The sequence below is a fragment of the Bos indicus genome, chromosome 20 (assembly GCF_029378745.1).
Source record: "Bos indicus isolate NIAB-ARS_2022 breed Sahiwal x Tharparkar chromosome 20, NIAB-ARS_B.indTharparkar_mat_pri_1.0, whole genome shotgun sequence".
In the NCBI taxonomy this organism is placed as follows: domain Eukaryota; kingdom Metazoa; phylum Chordata; class Mammalia; order Artiodactyla; family Bovidae; genus Bos; species Bos indicus.
In genome coordinates, this window is record NC_091779.1 from 4,046,113 (window position 1) to 4,067,817 (window position 21,705).

General features: G+C 48.3%; 1 protein-coding gene across 2 annotated transcripts in view; it reads right to left on the reverse strand.

The window, feature by feature from the left end:
• Positions 1–21,705, reverse strand: part of SH3PXD2B (SH3 and PX domains 2B) — a 122,034-nt gene that overhangs the window by 34,411 nt on the left and 65,918 nt on the right. For both annotated transcript variants that reach the window (XM_070774524.1, XM_070774523.1), the window contains exons 5-7: positions 17,503–17,594; positions 9,677–9,702; positions 1,652–1,786 (exon numbers count right to left, since the gene is read on the reverse strand). In XM_070774524.1, coding sequence (XP_070630625.1) covers positions 1,652–1,786; positions 9,677–9,702; positions 17,503–17,594 — 253 coding nt within the window. The remainder of the gene's footprint in view (positions 1–1,651; positions 1,787–9,676; positions 9,703–17,502; positions 17,595–21,705) is intronic.

Genomic DNA, 21,705 nt, shown 5'->3' on the forward strand with positions numbered 1-21,705 from the left:
TAGCACTGAGTTGGACACAACTGAAGCAACTTAGCAGCAGCAGCTAGTCACTGGGATATCACAGAGATTGGCCCACTAATACCAGCCCAGGTCACATTTTAGCCACAACAAAGTCAGTGGGTTTATGCCTCTTTCTCCTGGAGAGGGTCCACTTATGCCCTGCTCCTTGATCTGTCTTCAATGGTGCCAATGGCCTATTCTGGCTAAAAAAGACAAAAGGGAAGGAAATTCATATTTTTGAGTACTTGCTGTGTGCCAAACACAGGCTTGGGCACTCTCTATGTATTGCCTCATTTAATCCTTGGAGCACCCTTTTTGATGAAGCGACCTGCATGGCTGTGAAATGCGGAGTTCAGGTAGGAACCCAGGCTAAGTGCCTCAGCGTCTCATCACACTCTGTCCCGGCCAGTAACCAGACAAATGTTTTATGGTGCTTCTCTTTATTGCATTTCACAGATAATGTGTTTTATTTTTTTTTTAAATTGGAAGTTTGTGGCAACCCTGCACCAAGCAACTCTATCAGTGTCATTTTTCTTACAGCATTTGCTCACTTTCTGTCTCTGTGTCACATTTTGGTAATTCTCCCAATATTTCAAACTTTTGAATCTTAGCCACTGGACCACCCTGTGATTGGTGATCTTTGATGTTAGTACTGAAAAAAAATTATGACTCACTGGAGGCTCAGATGATGGTCAGCAAGGGAGTATTTTTAAAATTAAGGTACGTACATTGTTTTTTTGACACAATGCTATTGCACACTTAACAGATTACAGTACTATATGCTGTGCTGCTGCACTGAGTCGCTCAGTCATGTCCGACTCTTTGCGACCTCATGGACTGTCGCCCACCATGCTCCTCTGGCCATGGGGATTCTCTAGGCAAGAATACTAGAGTGAGTTGCCATGCCCTCCTCCAGGGGATCTTTCCAACCTAGGGATGGAACCCAGGTCTCCTGCATTGCAGGCAGATTCTTTACCATCTTAGCCAACAGGGAAGCCCAAGAATATTGGAGTGGGTAACCTTTCCCTTCTCCAGGGGAACTTCCCAACCCAGGAATCCAACCAGGGTTTCCTGCATTGCAGGTGGATTCATTACCAGTTGAGCTACCAGGGAAGCCCACGGTATTGTGGGCTTTTATTTGCACGAAGAAACCAAAAAAATTCACGTGATTTGCTTTATGGCAGTGGTCTGTAACTGAATCTGCAACATCTCTCAGGTCTGATGGTATGTGAATAGAGGTTCCTGTGACAGCAAGAGGGCTGAAGCAGGGTGTGCATCCCGCCAGAGCCCACAGCTGACAGAACCTGCATGAGGACTCCCATGGTAGCCAAAGGCAAGCCAACAGAGCAAATTTCCGCTGCAATGGGGGGCTCTGTCTCCAGGTGCTTTGAAACCAGAAGGAATGTCCATCAGATGTGAACCTCAGGACAGTTGATAACATATGACCCAAAGGATGCTGGTGAGCTGTGACCAAGTGGAGTACTCAAGCATTGTGATCAAACAAGGTCAGATTTCTAGAGAGTCATCAACCGGGTCTGTGGAAAGTGACCAGCCTGGATTGGCTACTGCCATTTCTGCACTCCCCAGTGTTCCCTGTCCCAGGGGCTGGCTGACAGTGTAGGGTGGAAGGGAGGGAGTCCAGGCCTCCTACCTGACTCGTTCTTCTCGATGATGTCCACCACTTGCCCCACGCTGAGGCTGATCTCCGAGCTCTCCTGCTTCTGGTAGTCTGCCACCACCACATACTGCTCCAAGACCATGGGGTCCACTGAGGTCAGGTCGCCCCCTGGGGGTACAAATTGTCATCACACAATCCATGTGTGAAGGACCAGGAGCCGGGAATAGCGGGCAGGTGGGTCATGAGGATATTCCAATTAGAGACAGAAGCTGTGGCAGGACTGGTCTCAATGGTCACCTCATCCATTTATTCTTTCACTCATTTGCTCCCTCAACCACTGCAATTTACCAAGTGCCCGTCCTTTGGCAGGCACTGAGGATTCAGAGTTCATTAAGATATGGTACTTGCCCCAAATAGGATGACAGCCTAGTGGGAAAGTTCATTCATTCATATCTATTTATCTATCGATCTGTCATTATTCATCCATCACATCCACTCAACTAAGCATCCACTCATCATCCATCCAACCAAACATCCATCTGTTGCCATCCATCCATCCGAAAGGAAATCAACCCCGAATATTCATTGAAAGGGCTGATACTGAAGCGGATACTTGTCCACTTGATGCAGAGAGCCAACTCATTGGAAAAGACTCTAATGCCAGGAAAGACTGAAGGCAAAAGGAGAAGGAGGTGGCAGGGGATGAGATGATTACACAGCATCACCAACTCAACGGACATGAATTTGAGCAAACTCCAGGAGACAGCAAAGCACAGGGAAGCCTGGCGTGCTGCAGTTCATGGGGTCACGGAGAGTTGGACATGACTTAGCGACTGAACAACAACAAGTTTTTGATTGATGCATTGCTGGAAACAACCAAGATGGCAGACAAAGAATGAGCGGGAAAAGGAGGTTACATTAAATGGAGCGGTCAGCGGACCCCTCTGGGAGGTGACGTAAAGCAAAGACCTCTTAGACAAGAAGGCATAAAGAAGTGGGGACAGAGCAACGCAGGCACTGTCGGACAGGACAGGCCGGGAGCCTTCTAGGAACTGGAATGGGGTGGCTGAAGTCCAGGAGCAAGGAGAGGGCATTCCTGTCTGAGATCACTTTTGCAGGCATGGGCCAGAGCAGGGAGGGTCTGCTGGACCAAGGCAAGGAGTCTGGATTTTTTTAAACCCTAAAGGAGAAAGCCATTGAAGGGCTTTAAGAAGGGAATGACAAGATTTACATCTTTCCAAAGACAATTCTGGCTGCCACACGGAGACTGGATTAGAGCCTAGCAAGAAAAAAAGCAGCAGACCAGATGGAGGCTGTAGATTTGCAGGACAAGACAGGATGGTAGCTTTGAACGAGGGCAGGGGCAGTGGGGGAGAGGCGACCCGAAGGAGGCTGTTTCCACAGGATGCAGTGCTGTGCAGCCCTGGTTAAGTACTAAGACATATCTGATAAATCAATGAAAAGCTATCACAGGATATGGGTAATGTAAAGGGACATCAGACACTCCAAACAGAGGGGGCAGCACTTTCAGAGCAGCAAGCTGAATGTGGTGGGAGGGCAGCCTGGCTCTTGTTGCCACCAGGCCTGGTTTTCTGAAAGTCCTGATTCGAAGTATTTTCCCTTATATTGTTTCCATAAACCGCTAAAATAGCCGTTTATATTCTGTGTCCAAATACACCCATACGGAGCTGAGTCTGTGCATCTCTTCCCAACTCTGCTGGGTGGTGCCTTACTGAAACTGGCCATAGTGGGAGTATTTACACCATGGAAATTGGCAAATGCTACAAAGCTGGGCTTTCCATCAGAAGGCTGGTTGTGAAGTATTTACCAGCAGGCCACTGCACCCAGCCTCTGGCATTCAGAAGCAACACAAGAGCCCTTTGTTAGAACCATGCTTTCTGCATTTCTGAGGCGGAAAATCAGAGCAGGGCATGGTAGCCGGGTGAAGGGTCACTGCATTTTGACTCTCTGACCACGCTCTGGCCATTCACCCTCCCAGGCTGAGGGTCACAAAGCAAAATGGCAGGGCCCCAGGGTAACCTCGCTACACACTCCCTGGGTGGAGAAAGCGTGAGGGCAGAGAAAGAGGGGAAAAAAGAGATGGAAGATGTGGAATGAAGGTTCAGAAGATTGGGAGGGAAGTGGCCCCACGTGAACGCCTACCACAGGCTCCACTGTTCATAAACCACCTCGACACAACCGCCCTGAAGGTGGGTATTACCACTCTCCTTTTATGGACAAGAAGACACAGGCTCAGCTATCAGGTGACTTGCCTCAGATCCCGCAGCCAGCTGGTGACAAGGCCAGATCTGAAGCAGGTCCATGTGGTGGCAGCAGGTGAGAAAGAAAAGATGGTAGGAAGGACGGGTGTCTGAGGTCTTGCTCTCCTCCTCTGTGGGTTCCCCCCGACCGCCCCCAAGTCTTATTTCTTTGTAGCTTCAGGGTGGTCTTCACTACTGCCAGCCCTCTCCTCCTCTGTTACCTCTCACCTAGGTCAGTCTGCAGAGCTGACTTCCTCCCAGCCTCAAGCAAGACAGACAGCGCAAACCAGCCCGGCCACTTGAGCGCTAACACCTTTCAGTGGCCGCAGAGCAGGCTGGTGCCTGGCCTCCCCTGCTGCCCTTCTGGACAGTGACCTCCTGACCGGCTCCTTAACCCCCCGGCACTGTGCTCCTAGGAGGTACTCTCCTGTGAACGAGTAAAGCAGACGCTGGCTTGCTGGAGGCTCTTGGCTCAGGTCATTGTGAGCAGGAGACACATTCTCTAGTGAATGCAATAGATAGAAACCATGGGTCTACAGGTTTACCCCAGAATACAGCCTGCCCTGGGGTCTGCAGCCCCAGGAATGCAGCTACTCTTCTGCTTTAACCCCTTTGGGGCTGGGTTCATTTTAACTATGCTTCCCTGGGTCTCCCCGGGAGACAGAGAACTAGAGAGACAGAAGAGAAGCGCCCACGTCAGTCAGGCTGCACGCGGAGACTGCTGCTCGGGTTAGTGCTCAGACAGCCCAGGTCTTCTGGGCAGGCTAGAGGGGGCAAGAGGTGTCTGCGCACATGTGTGTATGTGTGTGTGTGTGGGGTGGTTCTCTGCTGCCCCTAGAGGTGGCCGTCAGGACTCACCCTCCCAGAGCCGCAGGCCTGATGTGGGAGGACCTTCTTGCTAGCACCCTATCACCTCGCTTCACCCACATCCTCATGAAGCCACATCCTCTGCACCAGGGTCTGAGAAAGGCTTCTTGGGGCCGGGGGTGCAGAGGCGGGGCACCCTGTGATTGCTCTCCATCGCGCCCCTCCAGTGGGTCCTCCACACTGCAGGCAGAGTGCTTACTCAGAACCGCTACTCTGGTCACGCTACCCTCTGCTCAGCACCTGCTGTGGCTCCCTTGCACCCTCAGGTCCTCCATGACCTGCACTGTTCTCTTCTCTCTGCTTATACTTTTTGGCCACCTCATTCCTGGCTCACTTGTAAAACTGGAAAGCATGCAGGTGCCTTTGCATAGCTGTTTTCTCTGCCTGGGACGTCTCCTCTTCTCCTCCGCATTCAAATAGGAACCACCTATTCTTAGCCTCCTAAGTGGCCTCCTGCTGCCAGCCTTGACCCCTACAGTCTGTTCTGGACACAGCAGCTAAAAGAATCACACTTAAAAAGAAAGTGGATCACAGTTCGAAATTCAAGGCCTGGCAATGGCCTTCACTTCACTCAGGAAAAGTCCCACTGGCCTATAAGCCCTCCCTGGTCTATGCTGATAGTTACTTCTCCTCCACTCTCTCCAAGGTGGCACAGATGGCTACTTCTCCCCCATTCTTTCTTCTGCAATAAATAGACTTGCCTGAGTTTTAGCTTGGCACAGGGCTACTTGGAATGAGACTCCTTCACACTGGGAGTGGTCACATGACTAACTGTTAGCCAGTAGGATATAAGCAGAAGTGTTCTATGTAACTGCTTGGTAAGGATCATTACAGGAGGGGCTTACTGTATTTCACCCTTTACTTGATACTGCTCACTAAAATGTGCAAGTGATGGCTGGTGCTGCAGCAGCCACCTTGGGCCATGAGATGACCTCAGAAAATGCTGGCCACGTGTGGCAAAGCAGCAAGACAGGAGTCTGGGTCACTCCTATTGTGAAACACAATATTACTTCTGGACTATCTATGGAATGTGAACTAAGAAACACAATTAAAAATTTAAAGGCACAATTATTTTTAGTTACTATGCTCAGGCCTCCTTGCTACTGTTTGATAACACAAAGCAATGTCCACCTCAGGGCACAGTGAATTTACTGTTCCCTTGCCAGGGACAAGTTTCCTCTAGATATCTGCAGGGCTTCCTCCCTCCCTCCCTTCCTTCAGGCTCCTGCTCAAGTGGCATCTCATCAGAGATGTCCCCTGACCACCTGCCCTACTTCACGCCTTTTTATTTCGTGCCACCATGCTTTTTTTTTAAACCGTCATGGGTTCTATATATCTCCTCGTCTCCTTGTCTGTTTTCTACTCTGGAACATAAGCTCCCGTCAGGCCGGGGACTCAGTTTCTTGCTTACTGCTGTACCCACACTCCCTAAAGGCTCACAGGCCCATGCTCCATTTTTGTGCAAGGGGAGCAAAGAATGTACTTTTATGTTTTAAAACCTTGTAAAGAATAAGAGAGAGAATAAAAAGAAGAGGAAACAAAAAAATTACTATTAGTGACAGAGTCTGTATGCAGCTTGCAACGCCGAAAATATTTACTATCTGGCCATTTAGAGAAAAAACGTTTGCCAACCCTTGACCCCAGAATATGAATGGCATCCGCAAAGGCTTAATAAATATTTGAACAGAAGAATGAATATTTTAAAACAGCTTTAAATGACTTCTGACCTCAGGGAGACACTCAAATGCCTTCTCACACGGCATTTACAGTTTTATTTTGTTTACACATCTGTCTTTTCTACCCAACTGTGAGGTTATTGCCCACATGATGCTGGCCTTTGCATTCCCTGAGGACCTAGAACATTGTCAGGCACACAGTAGGTGCTTAATAGACAATGAACGAATAACCATGTTGGTCTTATTCACGCAGCACAGAGGCTCAGTGAACATTTGTGGTGTGAATGAACAAAGGGGGAATGGAGACATCTAGAAACCCTTCCTGCTCTACACAGCTCGGGCCTCTTCCTGAGAACACTCCGTGCTGAGTCCATCAGCAGGCACCGGTCCACCTCACAAGCAGCCAAAGACTACTCCTTCTTATCTGTAGGCAGGGACAGAGGCTCTGGTTAAGTCAGGGTCCGGGTAAGTTGGGTTACTCTGTTCAGAAAGTTTAGCAGTTGCCACCTGCTTTCAACAACTGACGGTGGTGCAGTGGTACCAGATACAATTGTCAGGACTCTGGTCAATGGACTGATCTATTCATTTCTGCACCAACTCTCCTCACCAAGCTGCCAACCAGTCTAGGATAACCATGAGCAGTGACGGGACCGGGGAGTGAGGGGACTCACGGTGAACAAGACATGAAGTCAGGAAGTGAGGAGGGCAGGGGGCAGGGTAGGGGACTCAGCGCTGGCCTGAGCGGGCCAGGTGCTGGCTCAGGGCTCAGGGCTGGCACTCCTTCCAAGTCTTGCTCAGGGGCCAGGGCTGAGCCTTACCTACATCTCCTTCCTATTCTTCTCTAACAGTAGCTTTAGACTGTAGTTTCCTGCCACTAAGTGGCTCAGAATTGGAGCTGCTTTTTCAGCATCAGTTCTTCCAGGGCAGGTTACCTTCATTTTACCCAGAGGACTCAACTTATCAAAAACATCATTCGTTTGATCTACAAGGAGTCTCAAACTAGGCCACAGGCCATTTAAGTGTTAGGTGGAGACATCTACTAGAGGACTATGATATTGCAACCAGGCTTTATAGTGCATAGTAATCACAGTACTTAGAAGCTGATACAGAGAGAACTAAGTTCTAGGAGTTATAAGCGTGAAACCAAAGTATTTCTAGATAAGAAAGGTCACTCCTGTGGTTCAGCAGGGAACAAGAGAGAAGGGAAAGGTCAGGAGAAAGGAGGAGCTTTGACAGTGGAAGGGCAATTTTATCATTAAGGAAGTATTATACTATAAAATATCCTCAAAAGGTAATAGCTTTCACGTACCACAAAAGCTTTCTGTTTTGGCTATTTTTTTTTCTTCATGATGGTAGCTTTAGAATTTTTTAACTGATGAGTAATGGTAAAGCAGGACTTTATTTCTAGAAATTCACTATACTGTCTGTCTTGCTGAAAGAGCCCCCAAACAAGAGACTGCTTCGATAAGTAAAGGGTAGAAAAAGCAGAAAGAGATGGTCCTTAAATAATCACATGCTCTGTTAAATTTTGGTAAGAGGATTTTTTTTTTCCTGCAGGATGAGCAGAATTTGAGACCACATTAGCCAACGTCTGCAGGAACCAGCCAGCCAGCCACAACAGGCACGTTCTGGAGAGATAAGCCTTCTCCAACTCACAATTCGGGCACAGAAACTGCAGGGCTTGGGCTGTCAACATTAAATCCTTTTTGAATTTAATCAGGGAGGCTTGTTCTAACTTAAAGGAAGTGTTCAAAGGTCAGATAAAAAAATAAGGCTAATCCCAGCAAGGATTCTTAGTCTGAATGAAGAAAGATGCTATTTTCCATCCAGTTGAACTATAAATAAATCTGTCCCCCATCATTGCAGGTGAATGATGTAACAGTGGTCACCACAAATTATAGAGCTCCTTCTTTCTTCTCCAGACCGGTCCCCTCATTAAGCCTGTTCTGACTGAATACCTTGGTTTTCACCAACCAGAGCTGTCTGTTTCCTCCCTCCCTCCCACCCGTCCACTCCAAGAAAGTCTCCGCACACTCAAAGCCAGAAACTCTATGACCGGCCTAAGACTGTCTGCTTCTCTTCTCCTCTCTGCTCTTTTCTAAGAAACCTATCATTATCCTCAGGGTTCAAGGGCTATTTGTAGATTTAGCAGGATGTCACGGCTCCGGCCAGTACCTATTAAGCAAGAAAGCAGAGCTATAAACAGACTGATGGGGGAAAGGCTGGAGTTCATGCATGACCCCATACCTTAAGGCAAAGAGATGCAGTTCTTTTCTACTCTTCCCTGCAAGAATAGCCTTGGGGCCTGTAAAGCTGACCACAGGCCTGGTACCCAGGGGGAAGTAAAGGGGTAAAAGATGTTGAATTTGGCATTATTACTGATGCTGGATGAGAACACCTTTGTGCGTTGAATGAGTAATTCAACATAAAAAGAGCATATATATCCTTAGTGCATGCCACACACGGTTCTAAGTGCTTTACATATTATTATATTAATAAATCCTACAATAATCCTACAAGGTAGAATACTATCCTTATCCCCATTTTACAGATGAGGAAACTGAGGCCCATCATAAAGAAGGCATCCTTTTTCACTTCGGGGATCTCTGCTTGGCCTCCTCTCCTCTCTTCCTTATCAACCCCCTCAAACTTCTTGGAGTTCTAGATAAATAAAAGAATTTAGAACTCTGGAAAGCTCTGAAGGCCATGTTGCCTCCAGATGTGGCACGGGCTTGGGCCTTTGCAGACATGCAGGATGTTCTTGGGCTGTAGGAGGATAAAGTTGGGCGATTGTAAATCTAAGCTTATCAACCCCAGGTCTGTGAGAACTCAATCTTTACTCTGCACATACTTAAAATCTCACCTTCTTTTTTTCCACAATTGCTCCTGATGAAAGAGTCATGCTGTCCAGGGAATGAAAGTGCATTAAGAAGGCAGAGAACTGACTATGTGGAAGTGAGTACGGGAGCTGCCTGCAAGAACAGTCATCACTGCCCAGATCAGTGGCTGATCGAAGGAAGCACACAGACAGGCCTGGCACAGAGGCTGGCAAATGGATCAGGCCCAAATCTACTGCACACTCGCATTTCTGAGCTTGCACGCTGTCCCCTCAGCCCCAAGTGCTCCTCATTATCCATCCATCCATCCATCCATCCCATCGCTGTATCCCCCATGTGGTGCCCAGGGCCTTGGACATCACTCAGTAGGGGTATACTAAACATCAAATCAATAGAAGAAATCGAAAATATTCTTACCAGATTTCTTTTTCCCAACATGTTCCCTGTATAGGAAAGAATGGGGGTGGGGAAGAGTAATGAGTCAGTATCTCTTGTGTATTGCTACAAGTTATTCCATTAGGAAAAGGAGATTTTTCCCTCCCACAACATCTCCAGTGAATGAAGGTAAGATCCACGTCAGCCCCAGGGACCCAGACCTCCTTAAAAGAAGGAATTCCTTTTAATTTTCTCCTTTTGCTCTGGTGCCCTGGGGACAGCATCTGCACTCTGTTTGTAGAGGAGGGTGCTCTAGGGAGTTGATGGGCAGGGGTGGGTATGCAATCTGAAAACAGGAGGTAGACCCCCATGCTGCACGGGGCCTGAGGCCACCTCATCAGGCTCGGGGGCGGCCTCGCCTACCCTGAGCAGTGCCCTGAGCTGAACAACTGGAGCAGGAAACTCTTGGTGGTGAGGGGAATACATTGCACCCCTCCCTCATGGCTACACCCAGGACACCATTACAGGCTGGAACCCATACAGAATGAGCAATCACGTTTTATACTTGTGAGCCACGGCAGAGTTTATATACACAACTGTGTTATGAACACAATGTTACAAATGAGGGTTTATAACATACTTTTAAGTAAATTATCCCATTGGTAAAGAGCTTTCCAGTGTTACAAAGTAAGATGAGATGATTGGCTTGAGATAGATACTGTGGCAACAGCAGTATTAGCTAATACTTAAATTTCTGATAAATACTGTTAACTTGTGCCAGGATCCTGCTAGGTATTTTGAGTTCACTCACTTAATACTCATAATAACCCTCAGAAATACGTGCTCTCTGAACACCCATTTTACAGATGAAGAAACTGAGACACAGAGAGGCTAACTAACTCACACAAGGTCACACAGCTTGCAAGCAGCATGGCCAGGGTCTGAATCCAAGTCTGTCTAAATTTTTAAGGATTGAGATGCAACTCACTTGCGTAAATTTCATTCTTTTAAAGTATAGAATTCACTGTTTTTTTAGTAATATTCACAAAGTTGTGCAACCACTGCCACCATCAAATTCCAGGAAATTTTCATCTAAAAAGAAACCCCGTACCGCTTAGCAGCTCCTCTCCATTGCCATTCCTTCCAGCCCTTGACAACTATTAACACACTTGCTGTTTCTAAGGCTCTGTCTATTCTGGACGTGCACTATGAATGGAATCATACAATAGGTGGCCTGTAACTGGTTTCTTCCATGTAACATAATGTTTTCAAGGGTCATCCATGTGGTAGCTCACATCAGTGTTCCATTCCATTTTATGGCTGAATAAAATATTATTCAATGGGATACCATTGTGTGGATAAATCACACTCTTATCTGTTCATGGACATTTGGGTGGTTTCCACTTTTTGGCTATTACAAATAATGCTTTATGAACGGTATACACAAATTTTCATGTACATATTTTTATTTCTCTTGGTTATATACATAGAGATGGAATCGCTGATGAAACAGTAACTCTAGGTTTAATTTTTGAGGAATTGTCAGGCTGTCTCCCACAGCAGCTACACCGTTTACATTCTCAGCAGCAACATGAGGAGGTTTCAATTGCTCCATGTCCTCAACACCACTTGTTACTGTCTTATCTTTCTGAGTCCAGCCACGCTAGTGGGTATGAAGTAGTATCTCCCTGTGGTTGGGACTTGCATTTTCTGATGGCTAAGGATGCTGAGCATCTTTTCATATGCTCACTGGCCATTTCTGTATCTTTTCTGAAGAAATGTCTATTCAGTGTCTGATTTTAAAGTCTGGGTTTTTTAATAATGTTTTGGTGTAATCTGAAAAGTTGGGGAGCAGGGAGCTAAGCTCTGGAGCCCGGGGCTGCCCTTCTGCATGTCTGGAAGCAGCGGCAGGGCTGGGCCAGTCAGGAGTGATGTCCTCTGGCCAGGTGTTGTCCAGCGAGGCCCAGTGTCACACTCTGTGTGGAGGAAGGCGAGGGTGACAGGGGAATCTCCCGCTCACTGTCCCTGCCGTCCACTGCGGACAGGGTCCTGGTCGGAGCGCTGTACCTGGACTGACCCCCAGAACCCTCCCATCACTCCACTCCGCAGGTGGAGACATGGAGGCCCACTGAGGTGAGGCGCTTCTCCCAGCACTGGAACCCGGCAGGCCTGGCTGGAGCTCACTCTCTGACCAAGCCCCGTGCAGTTCTGCGGGAGGAGCTATCCTTAAAACGGCCGGGTTCAGGACACACCAGCAAAGGCCTCTAAAGTCTGCTTCTAAGCAGAGCGCCCTCTGTCCGCATGGCTGTCCAGGCTGTGACCTGGACCGTGGTCTGGGACACCTGAAATCCCGGCTCCTGCCCTGCCCTGTCCCCGCTGCTACCGCTGCACTGGCCCAGCTGGAGCGGGGAGTGAGGGGCGGCAGGGGGCTCTCGGGGTCAAGCAGCAGCTGGTGTGGGCTCAAACAAGCACACTATTTCCTCTGTGTGACTTGCTCAGGGTGATCCCAAGTTTTCCCAGGTATGGCAGCAAAAACCCTCCCAAAAAGCACCATTTGGAACCCATGATGTCTTTGCTTAGAAATGCTGGGCAAATCTCCCAATCTCCACTGCAAGCCCTTACTCAGGGCTGAGCATCAGAGACTTGATCAAGGGACTAACGCCACTGAGCGGCTGCCCTCACAATTCATTACTCCCTAAACAACAGCTAGGTGACGCTGTCTGCTGTGGCCCCAGAGCCACCCCTTGGACTCTCAGCAACTAACTTCCTTCCTTCCTTCTTTCCTCCCTTCCTTCCTCTTCAAAGTCTGGCTTAAGGACAGGAAGGCATCACTAGGAAAGTATCTGTCGTGTGCCTGACACCATTATCACCCTTCATGAGCAGGATATGGCTTCACCAAGATGTGAGCAAGGTTAGCTGTGCCCACTTTACTGTGAGGAAAGAGAAACTCAGAGATGTCAAGTCACTTGTCCAAGGACAAAGCAGGGAATGGATAGAGAGATAGGAAACTTCCCTTTCCTTCCAGGAAACCTCTGGGAACCAGATAGACACACTCCGCAGGATGCCAGTTAGCTTATCTTAGCTGTTACCTTGTGCTTTTGCGGGGTACAGTCTAGGCTGTGTTTTGTATTTTTAGTGGATGTTCTTATTTGTGGGTGTGCTTGTGTGTGTGCATGCACACCTGTATTCACATGCTCACACAGCCTTTCCCACAAGTATAGAAATCTCCTGAGGGCAGGTGCTATATTTCTCTTGTATTATTCCTGAGGGAAGAAAGGGAAATGATCATTAAACACTATAGGTTGTGGTCTTTTTTATTTTTTGTTTTTAAATAATTGGAGCAGTAAGATTTCTTCTAGCACTCAAAAGGTTATAGCTGTAGAAAAAAACAAGATTCTCAGCACATACCGTCAGTTGAAATGAATGCTAATCGATTTAATGAGTAAATATTAAAAGAAACCCCAAACCATAAATCAACTAGAAAAAAATTAAGGGAACTATCTTGTGTCTGAATGGTAACTGCCCTTCTTAGACTGAAAGCAAGTGAAAGAAGTCACAACTAAAAAAACTGGGCACCGGATTTGACTTCGCAAAAATATAAGACTTATGCACATCATAAAATCCAGAAACAAAATATAAATGCACGATAAAAGGTACACATATTTACAACAAATACAGCAAAGCTAATTCCTTACTATATAAATAACAAAATATTCCTTACTATATACAACAGTAAAACCAACAGAAAAACCGAGCAAAGAGATTTTCCCCTTCCAACCATGAGTCAAGAGCTTCTTTTTTTTTTTTTAAGAGCTTCTTACTCTTGAACTTTAATGCCAACCAGCTTGCCTCTTTTCTAGCTCAAAAAGTGCCCACCAGCCTGTAAGGCTCCCCAAGGCAAGAACTGGGATTGTTTTCCAGGCTTTCAGTGTGGGTGGCACTTGTGGGAAACATTTAGGAAATTAACTCACTTGAATGGGTTGACCCTGTCTCTGCTGGGTTTCGCCCGGAGATGTGGGGGATGGGAGAGCCATCTGGAAGGCCTGCGAGGAAAGACTCTGGTCCTCCCATAGGAGAACAAGCATCTACACACGGTACCCACTCCTTCCAGGGACGTACTACAACCAAACAGACCAACTAGCTTCTTTCTTAGCATCTCATAAAAGACTGCAGAATCCAAGCATCTTGGCCCTGACAGCCAAGGAGATGTGAAAACTGAGTACCTACTATGTGTCAGGCACTGTGCTAAGCCCTTCACACATACAGCCAAACCTCACAATGACTGTGGGTCCCACATCCGTGGATTCAACCAACCTTGGATTGAAAATGTTTGGAAAAAAATTTCCAGAAAGTTCCAAAAAGCAAAACTTATATTTGCTGTGTGTCTGGTAACTATTTCCAGAGCATTTATATTGCATCAGGTATCATAAGTAATCTGGAGATGATTTAATGTGTATGAGAGGATGTGTGTGGGTTTCATGCAAACACTGCACCATTTTACATAAGGGACTTGAGCATCCGTGGATTTTGGTATCTGTGGGGGGCCCTGGAACCAATTCCTTTGTCAATAATGACAGTACTATTATTCCCACCTAAGAGGAAACGGATTCACCTGAAAAGTATAAGAACAAAACTCTAACTCCAGGAAACTGGAGAAAATCTATGTTTAGAATTTTCTAATAATACCCAGGGGGCACCATCATGATTTCAGCCCCCAAACTCCAGAAAACCAGCACTGATCATGTCCTAATCTCCCCATTGTTATTTCTGTTCAGTCTCCCGGTAACCCCATAATGTGGGTGGGGCAGGGGACTCGGTCTCATTTCACAGATGAAGTCAGTGGGGTGGGAGGGGAGGAGAGGGGGTCGTTCTGCCCGGGGGGAACAGCTGGCTGCCTGGCCAGCAGACCAGAAGTGCCCTGTGGGCACAGACTGCATCTGCCACGTCATCTCCATGTCCCCGTGCCCAGCCCTTGGGCCTGGCAGGGGGCAGGACCTCGATGCCTATTTCCTGATGGATGAACAATGCTGGCACTCCTAACTGGGAACACCACTGGCTTTAGACCTCCCAGTCCTGTGCTCCTTCTGCCAGCCTGAGCCAGCCAGTAAGTGGGGAAGGTCACGCCATGGCACCAGCCTCTCTTGACACCCCGGGCCCTCTAGGGGGCTGGCTTCCACCCCGCGTGCCGCAGCATCCTTCCTTCCTGCACAGAAGTGGCCAGACTCTTCTCCAGCACAGCAGGCTGCCCCAGGCCTGGCCCTCACCCATCTCTGCAGATGAGCTGGGGTGAGGCCTGCTCAGAGGCTGAGGATGCACACACCATTCTCGCCAAGCAGGAGGCTGAGGACATGCGAGTGTTAACACTCACAAAGGGTGCCTGGGTGGCGGTTCTTAACTTCAGGTCCCTGAATGGGATCTGACAGAACTGAGGACCTCCAGAAACTGGGGCATTTTTTTTTTTTTTTTTTTGAGAAGGAAGAAAGCATTTATTGGGTTCTCTAAATGTTCTGTGATCCTCCTCAAAGTTAAAATCCCTGGGATGCTGAGATGAGGCAGAAGAAAATCTGGATGTTATGGAATCCAGTGGCCCAGGGAAGCCACACCCAGGTCAGATCTGCCCCTCAGGGGCTGGCATTTTGCCCTTCCTCCCGTGGGTGCCGAGTCTGGTTTGTAGAGTGCTGGCCAAGCACTTCTCTCTGCATCTTGTCATTGGACTCTTGAGCAAAGCTGCAAGGGAGGTGCAATCAGATCCACCCCATGAGACAGGAGATGGGAGCAGGCGTGAGCAGCAGCCTGCCCAGAGCCACTCGGCTTAACAGTGGCCCAGCAATCCTCCTGGTGAGGGCCTACCGAGGGGCATCCTGGACAACTCTGGGATATAAACAGCTATGGCTGGGCACCCAGAGAGGAAAAAATACCATGGGCCACCACTTTTTGAGTTCTTGGCAGGTTCCTGGAATTTCTACTTGTGGTAGCCACTCCATCGTCACTATAACCATAAGATACATTGCTATTTCCATTTCACAGGGATGGAAATCAAGGCCCAAGGCTACACAGCCCATGTGTGGTAGAGGCGAGATTTGAACCTGGATGTACCTGATTGCAAATCCAGACTCTTTCTCTTTAGTCTGGTTGTCCCTTTGGTGGAAGGAACACACAGAGCTTACGTTCAGACTCAGGGAGACCTGGGGAAGAGTCACCTCACCTCTCCCAAACTGTGTGACCTCAGGCAAGTGTCTCTCATTACTGTGAACCTCAACTTCCTCACCTGTAAAATAGAATGACAACTCCTCCCTGGCAGTTCTGTGAGACAATGAAGTAGGAACCGAACACGCTATGCTCCATATCCTTTGATTCACATCCCCACCCCACCCCACCCCGCCCCCCGCCCAGAAATGAGACTCAAAGCCACGGTCTACAAGCCTGAACTTGACAGTTTAACTCGACTGCCTGGAGCACTGCAAACAAAGATCCCTTGAGAATATTTCACCATGTCTTGTTCTGTCCATAAAAGCTGGGGAATGTTGACCAGGCACAAATGATGAAGACACCAGGAACGGAAATATCAGCCAGGATGGGCTGCAGGCCCAAGAACAGATTTATACTTATTCTGCATCTTTCCAAAAAAATCCACGGGTTGGCAAGGCATTCCCTTGTGATGTTCTGGTTCAAAAGATTTACTGGGGTCCCTTATGAAATCGCCCCCACACTTCTGTAGGCTGTCTCTGAGAAGGTATATTCGCTTATGCTGGGCTTGTCACAGAAAACGATATTTATTCCGGAAAGTTAAGTTTATCAGCCGTGGATAGCTAAGCCATTAGTCCTGAGCGAGCAGCTCACTTTGGGTGACCTCCAAACCTGAGTCTGCGTGTCGCTCTGTGAGTGTGTATAAATGGCTTGATTCTACTTGTTAGAACTCTTTGCTGCTTTCACCGTACAGGACTATTGAAAAACTAAGCTTTATGTCTTCACCAGATTCACTTCCAGAAGGCAATGTGGGTCTTTCGAGCCCCACCTAATACTGAACCCACGAAAGCCTGGGTCGCCGCTGCTGCTCTGGGCAGTGAGTTATGCTCAGAGCTAAGAGGAACATTCGCACTCCTCCCAAAACTGTGCCTGGATGGCACTTCTCAGCTCTTCCTGCCAGGGTCCCAGTGGACCCCCAAGCCTGCCAGCTCTTGCTCCTAGGACCCAGGAGAGCCCAGCACCTGTGATCTGTGTCCTCCACTCCCTCTACTGTGACTTCTCCATTAGACAGATCCCTTCTTTCTGCAAACAGGCAGGAGGCCTCTTCCCCCAGAAGGGCTTTTTTTAAAAAGCACCATGCGTAAGTCAGCGTTTCCTGCGGGTGCCAGCCACTGCTGGCACGAGAAGGCCGGCAGGCAGGGCGTGTTGGGTTCTATGCGATGCGCACTGCACGTTGCAGGGCGGGGGGCAGGGGGGTGGGCCGCAGGCTGTCTGCTGCGGGAGAACGCGACCACACCCTGGTCCCGCCACTCGCTAGCAACGGGGCCTCCACGGGGTCTCCCTCACTCACACCCCCGGTGGTCGTGTGCACATCCGCCCTCGAGGACAGGGCACACGGTCCCACCTCGGGGGCTCACCGTCTCCCGTTCACGTGCCATGGGGAGCGTAGGGCATTAGGGATTTCAGAGGTGCATGCGGCCGGCTTCCTTCACCTGTAAAACTCACCGACGCCGCCTGTGGTCACTGAGGAGGCCGTAAGAGGTAAGGCCTGGCAGGGGCTCCAATGAGAGAATCTAGTTCCGTTTTTACTTAGCTTTCCTGTAATCGATCCTGGGCTGGCTGGTCCGGCAGGAAGGAGGGCTTTGAGAACGCGCCCGAGGGAGATCCACAAACCAACTTACTCTTTGGGGGGATTCAGGTCCTCCGGTCTTGTTTCAAAGAACTGTAGCACCTCATCACACTGGGAGATATACGGGGGCAGCTGGATCAGGGCCTGGGGAAGAGACAGGCAGGCGAGCTCAACGGAAGGGAAGAGGGGTCAGGATGCAGAAAGTCAAGACTCCATCGCGATCACCCACCCCTCAGAGTTTCAGATTCAGTAAGTCTGGAGTGGGGCCTGAGAATGTGCAATTCTAGCAAGTTTCCCGGTGATGCTCCATGGCTGGCTTAGGGAACACACACACACAGAATATATACACACATATATTACAGGCATACTTTGACAAATAATATGTACATATTTAGACAAAACAATAAATTGTGAACAAGGTCCTACTATAGAGCACAGGGACTATTTCAACATCTTGCAATAAACCATAATGGAACAGGATATGAAAAAGAATATATATATATATACACACACACATACATATAGCTAAACCACTTTGCTGTACACCAGAAACTAGCACGACATTGTAAATCAACTAAACTTCAATAAAAATGCTTTTAAAAATTGTGAATTTCATGCCCTGTCATTATTCCTCTATATCACCATCTCTACGGGACACTCAGTGTCTGCTGGATAGAAATCTCAGGCTTTATTCAACTAGCTGCCTGCTGACTGGTGACAGTTAGGTTGTCTCCAACGTGACCTGCCCACATGTCCTAACTCACGGATCTGAGGGGTCAAGCGAAGTGACTATTTTATGATTTAGGTAGAGGTCAGAGAGGTTGAGATACCCGGGACGTCCTACTGCTCATGTCCATGTTCATCTGCCCCTGTGGCTCATCATTTTAAGGAGCTTCAACTGTCCCAACCAGCTAGATAAGGAGGCAGCGGGGGTGGGGGGAGGAAACAAAGTGGACCCAGGCATTTCTTATGCTGATTTATCTACCAACAGCTATTCAGTGATTCAACAGACATTTACTTATGCCCAGCACTGACTGATTTCTGGGTCAAACAGGACAGAATTACAGGGTACATCCCATCATGAAAAGATCTGAAACAAAGACCATGGCTCCAAAATGAATAAACAATTTAGCAAATATTCACTTAAACCCCCTCTGGCACAGGTTCTGAGGATGCAAATCTGAGTGCAGTAGAGCTGTTTCATGTACACACTTTATTATAAACTTCCGAGCAGGGAGAGGGCCAGTGCAGATACTGGAATTTAAACAGCACAGCTGTGCTATGGAGTGAGGCAGGACCCTGCTCTCCCCGCAGAAGGCCTCATTCCCTGTGCTTCTCCTGTGCCTTCTTACCATGCTGGGTGTTGAGTCTGGAGTGAAAAAGATTTGTCTTGTAATTTCTGTGAAACAAGGCTCTAAAAGCCATCCCCACGCGAAGTGATTTTCTAACCCTACCATGGACGATGATGGACTATGGAGAAATGGCTGGGGGGTCTCGATTGTGGCACCTTCTACAGCATTTTCAGGGGGTATTTTGTCCATCCATGATTTATCCTTCTGGTTTTAAAGAAGTTTTAGTTGTGGTAAAATATACATAACATCATCACCATCTTGATCATTTTTACGTGTCCATTCAGTGGCATTGAGTACACTCACGCTGTGGTGGGACCATCACCACCATCCACAGGTCTCTTCTCATCCTGGGAGACTGCAACCCCGCACCCAGCAAATAACAGCTCTCCACTCCCCTCCTGACCGGGCACCGCATTTCACTTTCTGTGTGTACGCATCTGACTGTTGCAGGCACCTCGTTGATATGAGGGCAATCACACAGTACTAGTCTTCTTTTGACTGGCTGGTTCACTTAGCATCAGGACCTCAAGGTTCACCCATATTGTATGCAGTGTGCCAGAATCTCCTTCCTTTTCAAGGCTAAGCTGTATTCCATTGTATGTATATGACACATTTGTTTATTCACCCCTTGAGATTCAAGTGGGTTGCTGATCCAACAGGACCTTTGAGTCAGGCTCTGACTTTAAGTCACCTCCCTTCTCCTGATGTATGCTGCTAAGTAGCTTCAGTCGTGTCCGACTCTGTGCGACCCCATAGACGGCAGCCCACCAGGCTCTTCCGTCCCTGGGATTCTCCAGGCAAGAACACTGGAGTGGATTGCCATTTCCTTCTCCAATGCATGAAACTGAGAAGTTAAAGTGAAGTCGCTCAGTTGTGTCCGACTCTTCGCGACCCCATGGACTGCAGCCTACCAGGCTCCTCCATCCATGGGATTTTCCAGACAAGAGTACTGGAGTGGGTTGCCATTGCCTTCTCCTGATGTATGACCTGGCCCAAACCTAAAGTGGAGAAGTGGGTGGACATGTTTTAGTAGTGTGCCTTCCTGGTCACTGTCAACTTTCTACAATGGATAAGGATAGAAGGATAAAGGATGTTGGCTTGAAGGGCCTGGTATCTGTGACTCACTGATATTTTTTATTAGCCTTGCATAAGTATTTTCTGCCCTGCAGCAACTTCCCAGAACCAGTCTTATCCAGGCCAGAGGCGGAGAGCTCAAGAGGGAGAAAACGGATACCACCCCCCCACCTCCCATTTCTGACCCTCTTTCTGGTTTGGAACAGTATTTATTCTCATGCTGTCCTGGGGCTCCCTGTGGGTCGCTCTTTCCTCTGAAATCCTGCAGTTCTTGCAATTGGAACCACATAATGAAGGAGCTGATCATACTATGCTGGACTGTGGTGTGTCCTGGCTGCCTCGTGGGCAGAAATCTTGCGGCTCCCCCCAGACTGCAAACACCACATTCCCTTTCTGTGGGCTCAGCACTTGATGGCTCCTAAAATACATCTGTCTGCATCATGTCATATCATCCTCAGAGGGCTGGCCCACTCTAGAGATGGGGAAATGGAGGTTCTGGGGAGGTTAACTAGGCCACGTGGGGGCCAAAGGAGCTGACTCCAGCTTCTCTACCTCAAATCGACAGAGGGTTTCCTCCTGTACCTTCCCTAGGTGCCTCGACAGTGCCGAGAGGGCCTTGATATCTGGTCCAAAGTGTCTGCTGGATAAATGAGGATGAGGCCTGGAGGTGGCCACAGTCTCTGCCTGGAGGGGGTCTGTCTGCTAAAATGGGCAGAGACCCCAAAGGACCAGTGAAGAAGGGTCAACGAGGCCCACAGAAGACAAGACCACGTTCTCTGTTTCTGAGCAATTCCTAAGGAGGTAAAAGCCCAACCAAACCCCTGAAGCATAAAATAAATCCAAGTTACTCATAAAGGGTGGCTCCAAATGCTTTGATACTTCCAAAATCATGACCCAGGGCACAGCAACAGTTCTGCTTCTGAAATACCCCAGAATCATTTCGTGTTTGGTCAGTAATGACAGAGAACCACAGTTCCAGGAAAACTCTGGTTCTGTTCCCCGTGGAATTGATAGATGTGGCTACATGACATAGGGCACAAGGAGAGGCGAGGAGAGCAAGTCCTGCTTGTCTGTGTAACGTCAGACAGGTCCTGGGTCTGCGCTGGCCACATTCTGGCACCTCTGAGCTTCAGTCTGTAAAACGGAAATAAGTAACACCCTACCTGGAGGGTTACTTGGGCTACAGAACAAGTGAGCAAGTGTTTATCACACACTAGCTGCTTGATAAACATGTGGTTAACCCTCTGGCCCTCTGGACTGTACCAAGAACAACAGTGTGCTGCTTGCTTCCGGGGTGACTTTAGAGTCAGCAAGGTGATTCAGTTCAGTAACAACGCCTCAGCTAGAGAGACAGAGTTTGTGTCTTCAACAAAATTTTAAGCGTACAGCACAGTACTATTGGCTGCCGTACAGCAGATTTCTAGAGCTGATTCGTCTTGCTTGACTGAAACCTTGTGCCTATTGATTACTAACTCCTCACTTTTCCCTCCCCACCAGCCCCTGGAAACCACTGTTTCACCTCTTCTCTTTTTAGGTCACACCTGCAGCATTCAGGATCTTAGCTCCCTGACCAGGGATGGAAACTGTGCTCCCTGCTTTGGAAGCGCTGGAGTCTTAGCCACTGGATGGCCAGGGACGTCCCAACCATTTCACTCTCTGATTCTACAAATCTGACTATTTTAGATGTGTCAAGTGAGTGGGACCATACAATATTTGATCTTTCTGTGACTGGCTTACTGCACTTAGGATAACGGGCTTAAGGTTTACCCTGTTGCTGTGAATGGCTGGATTTCTTCTTTGTATGGGCTGAATAGTACTCCACTGTATGT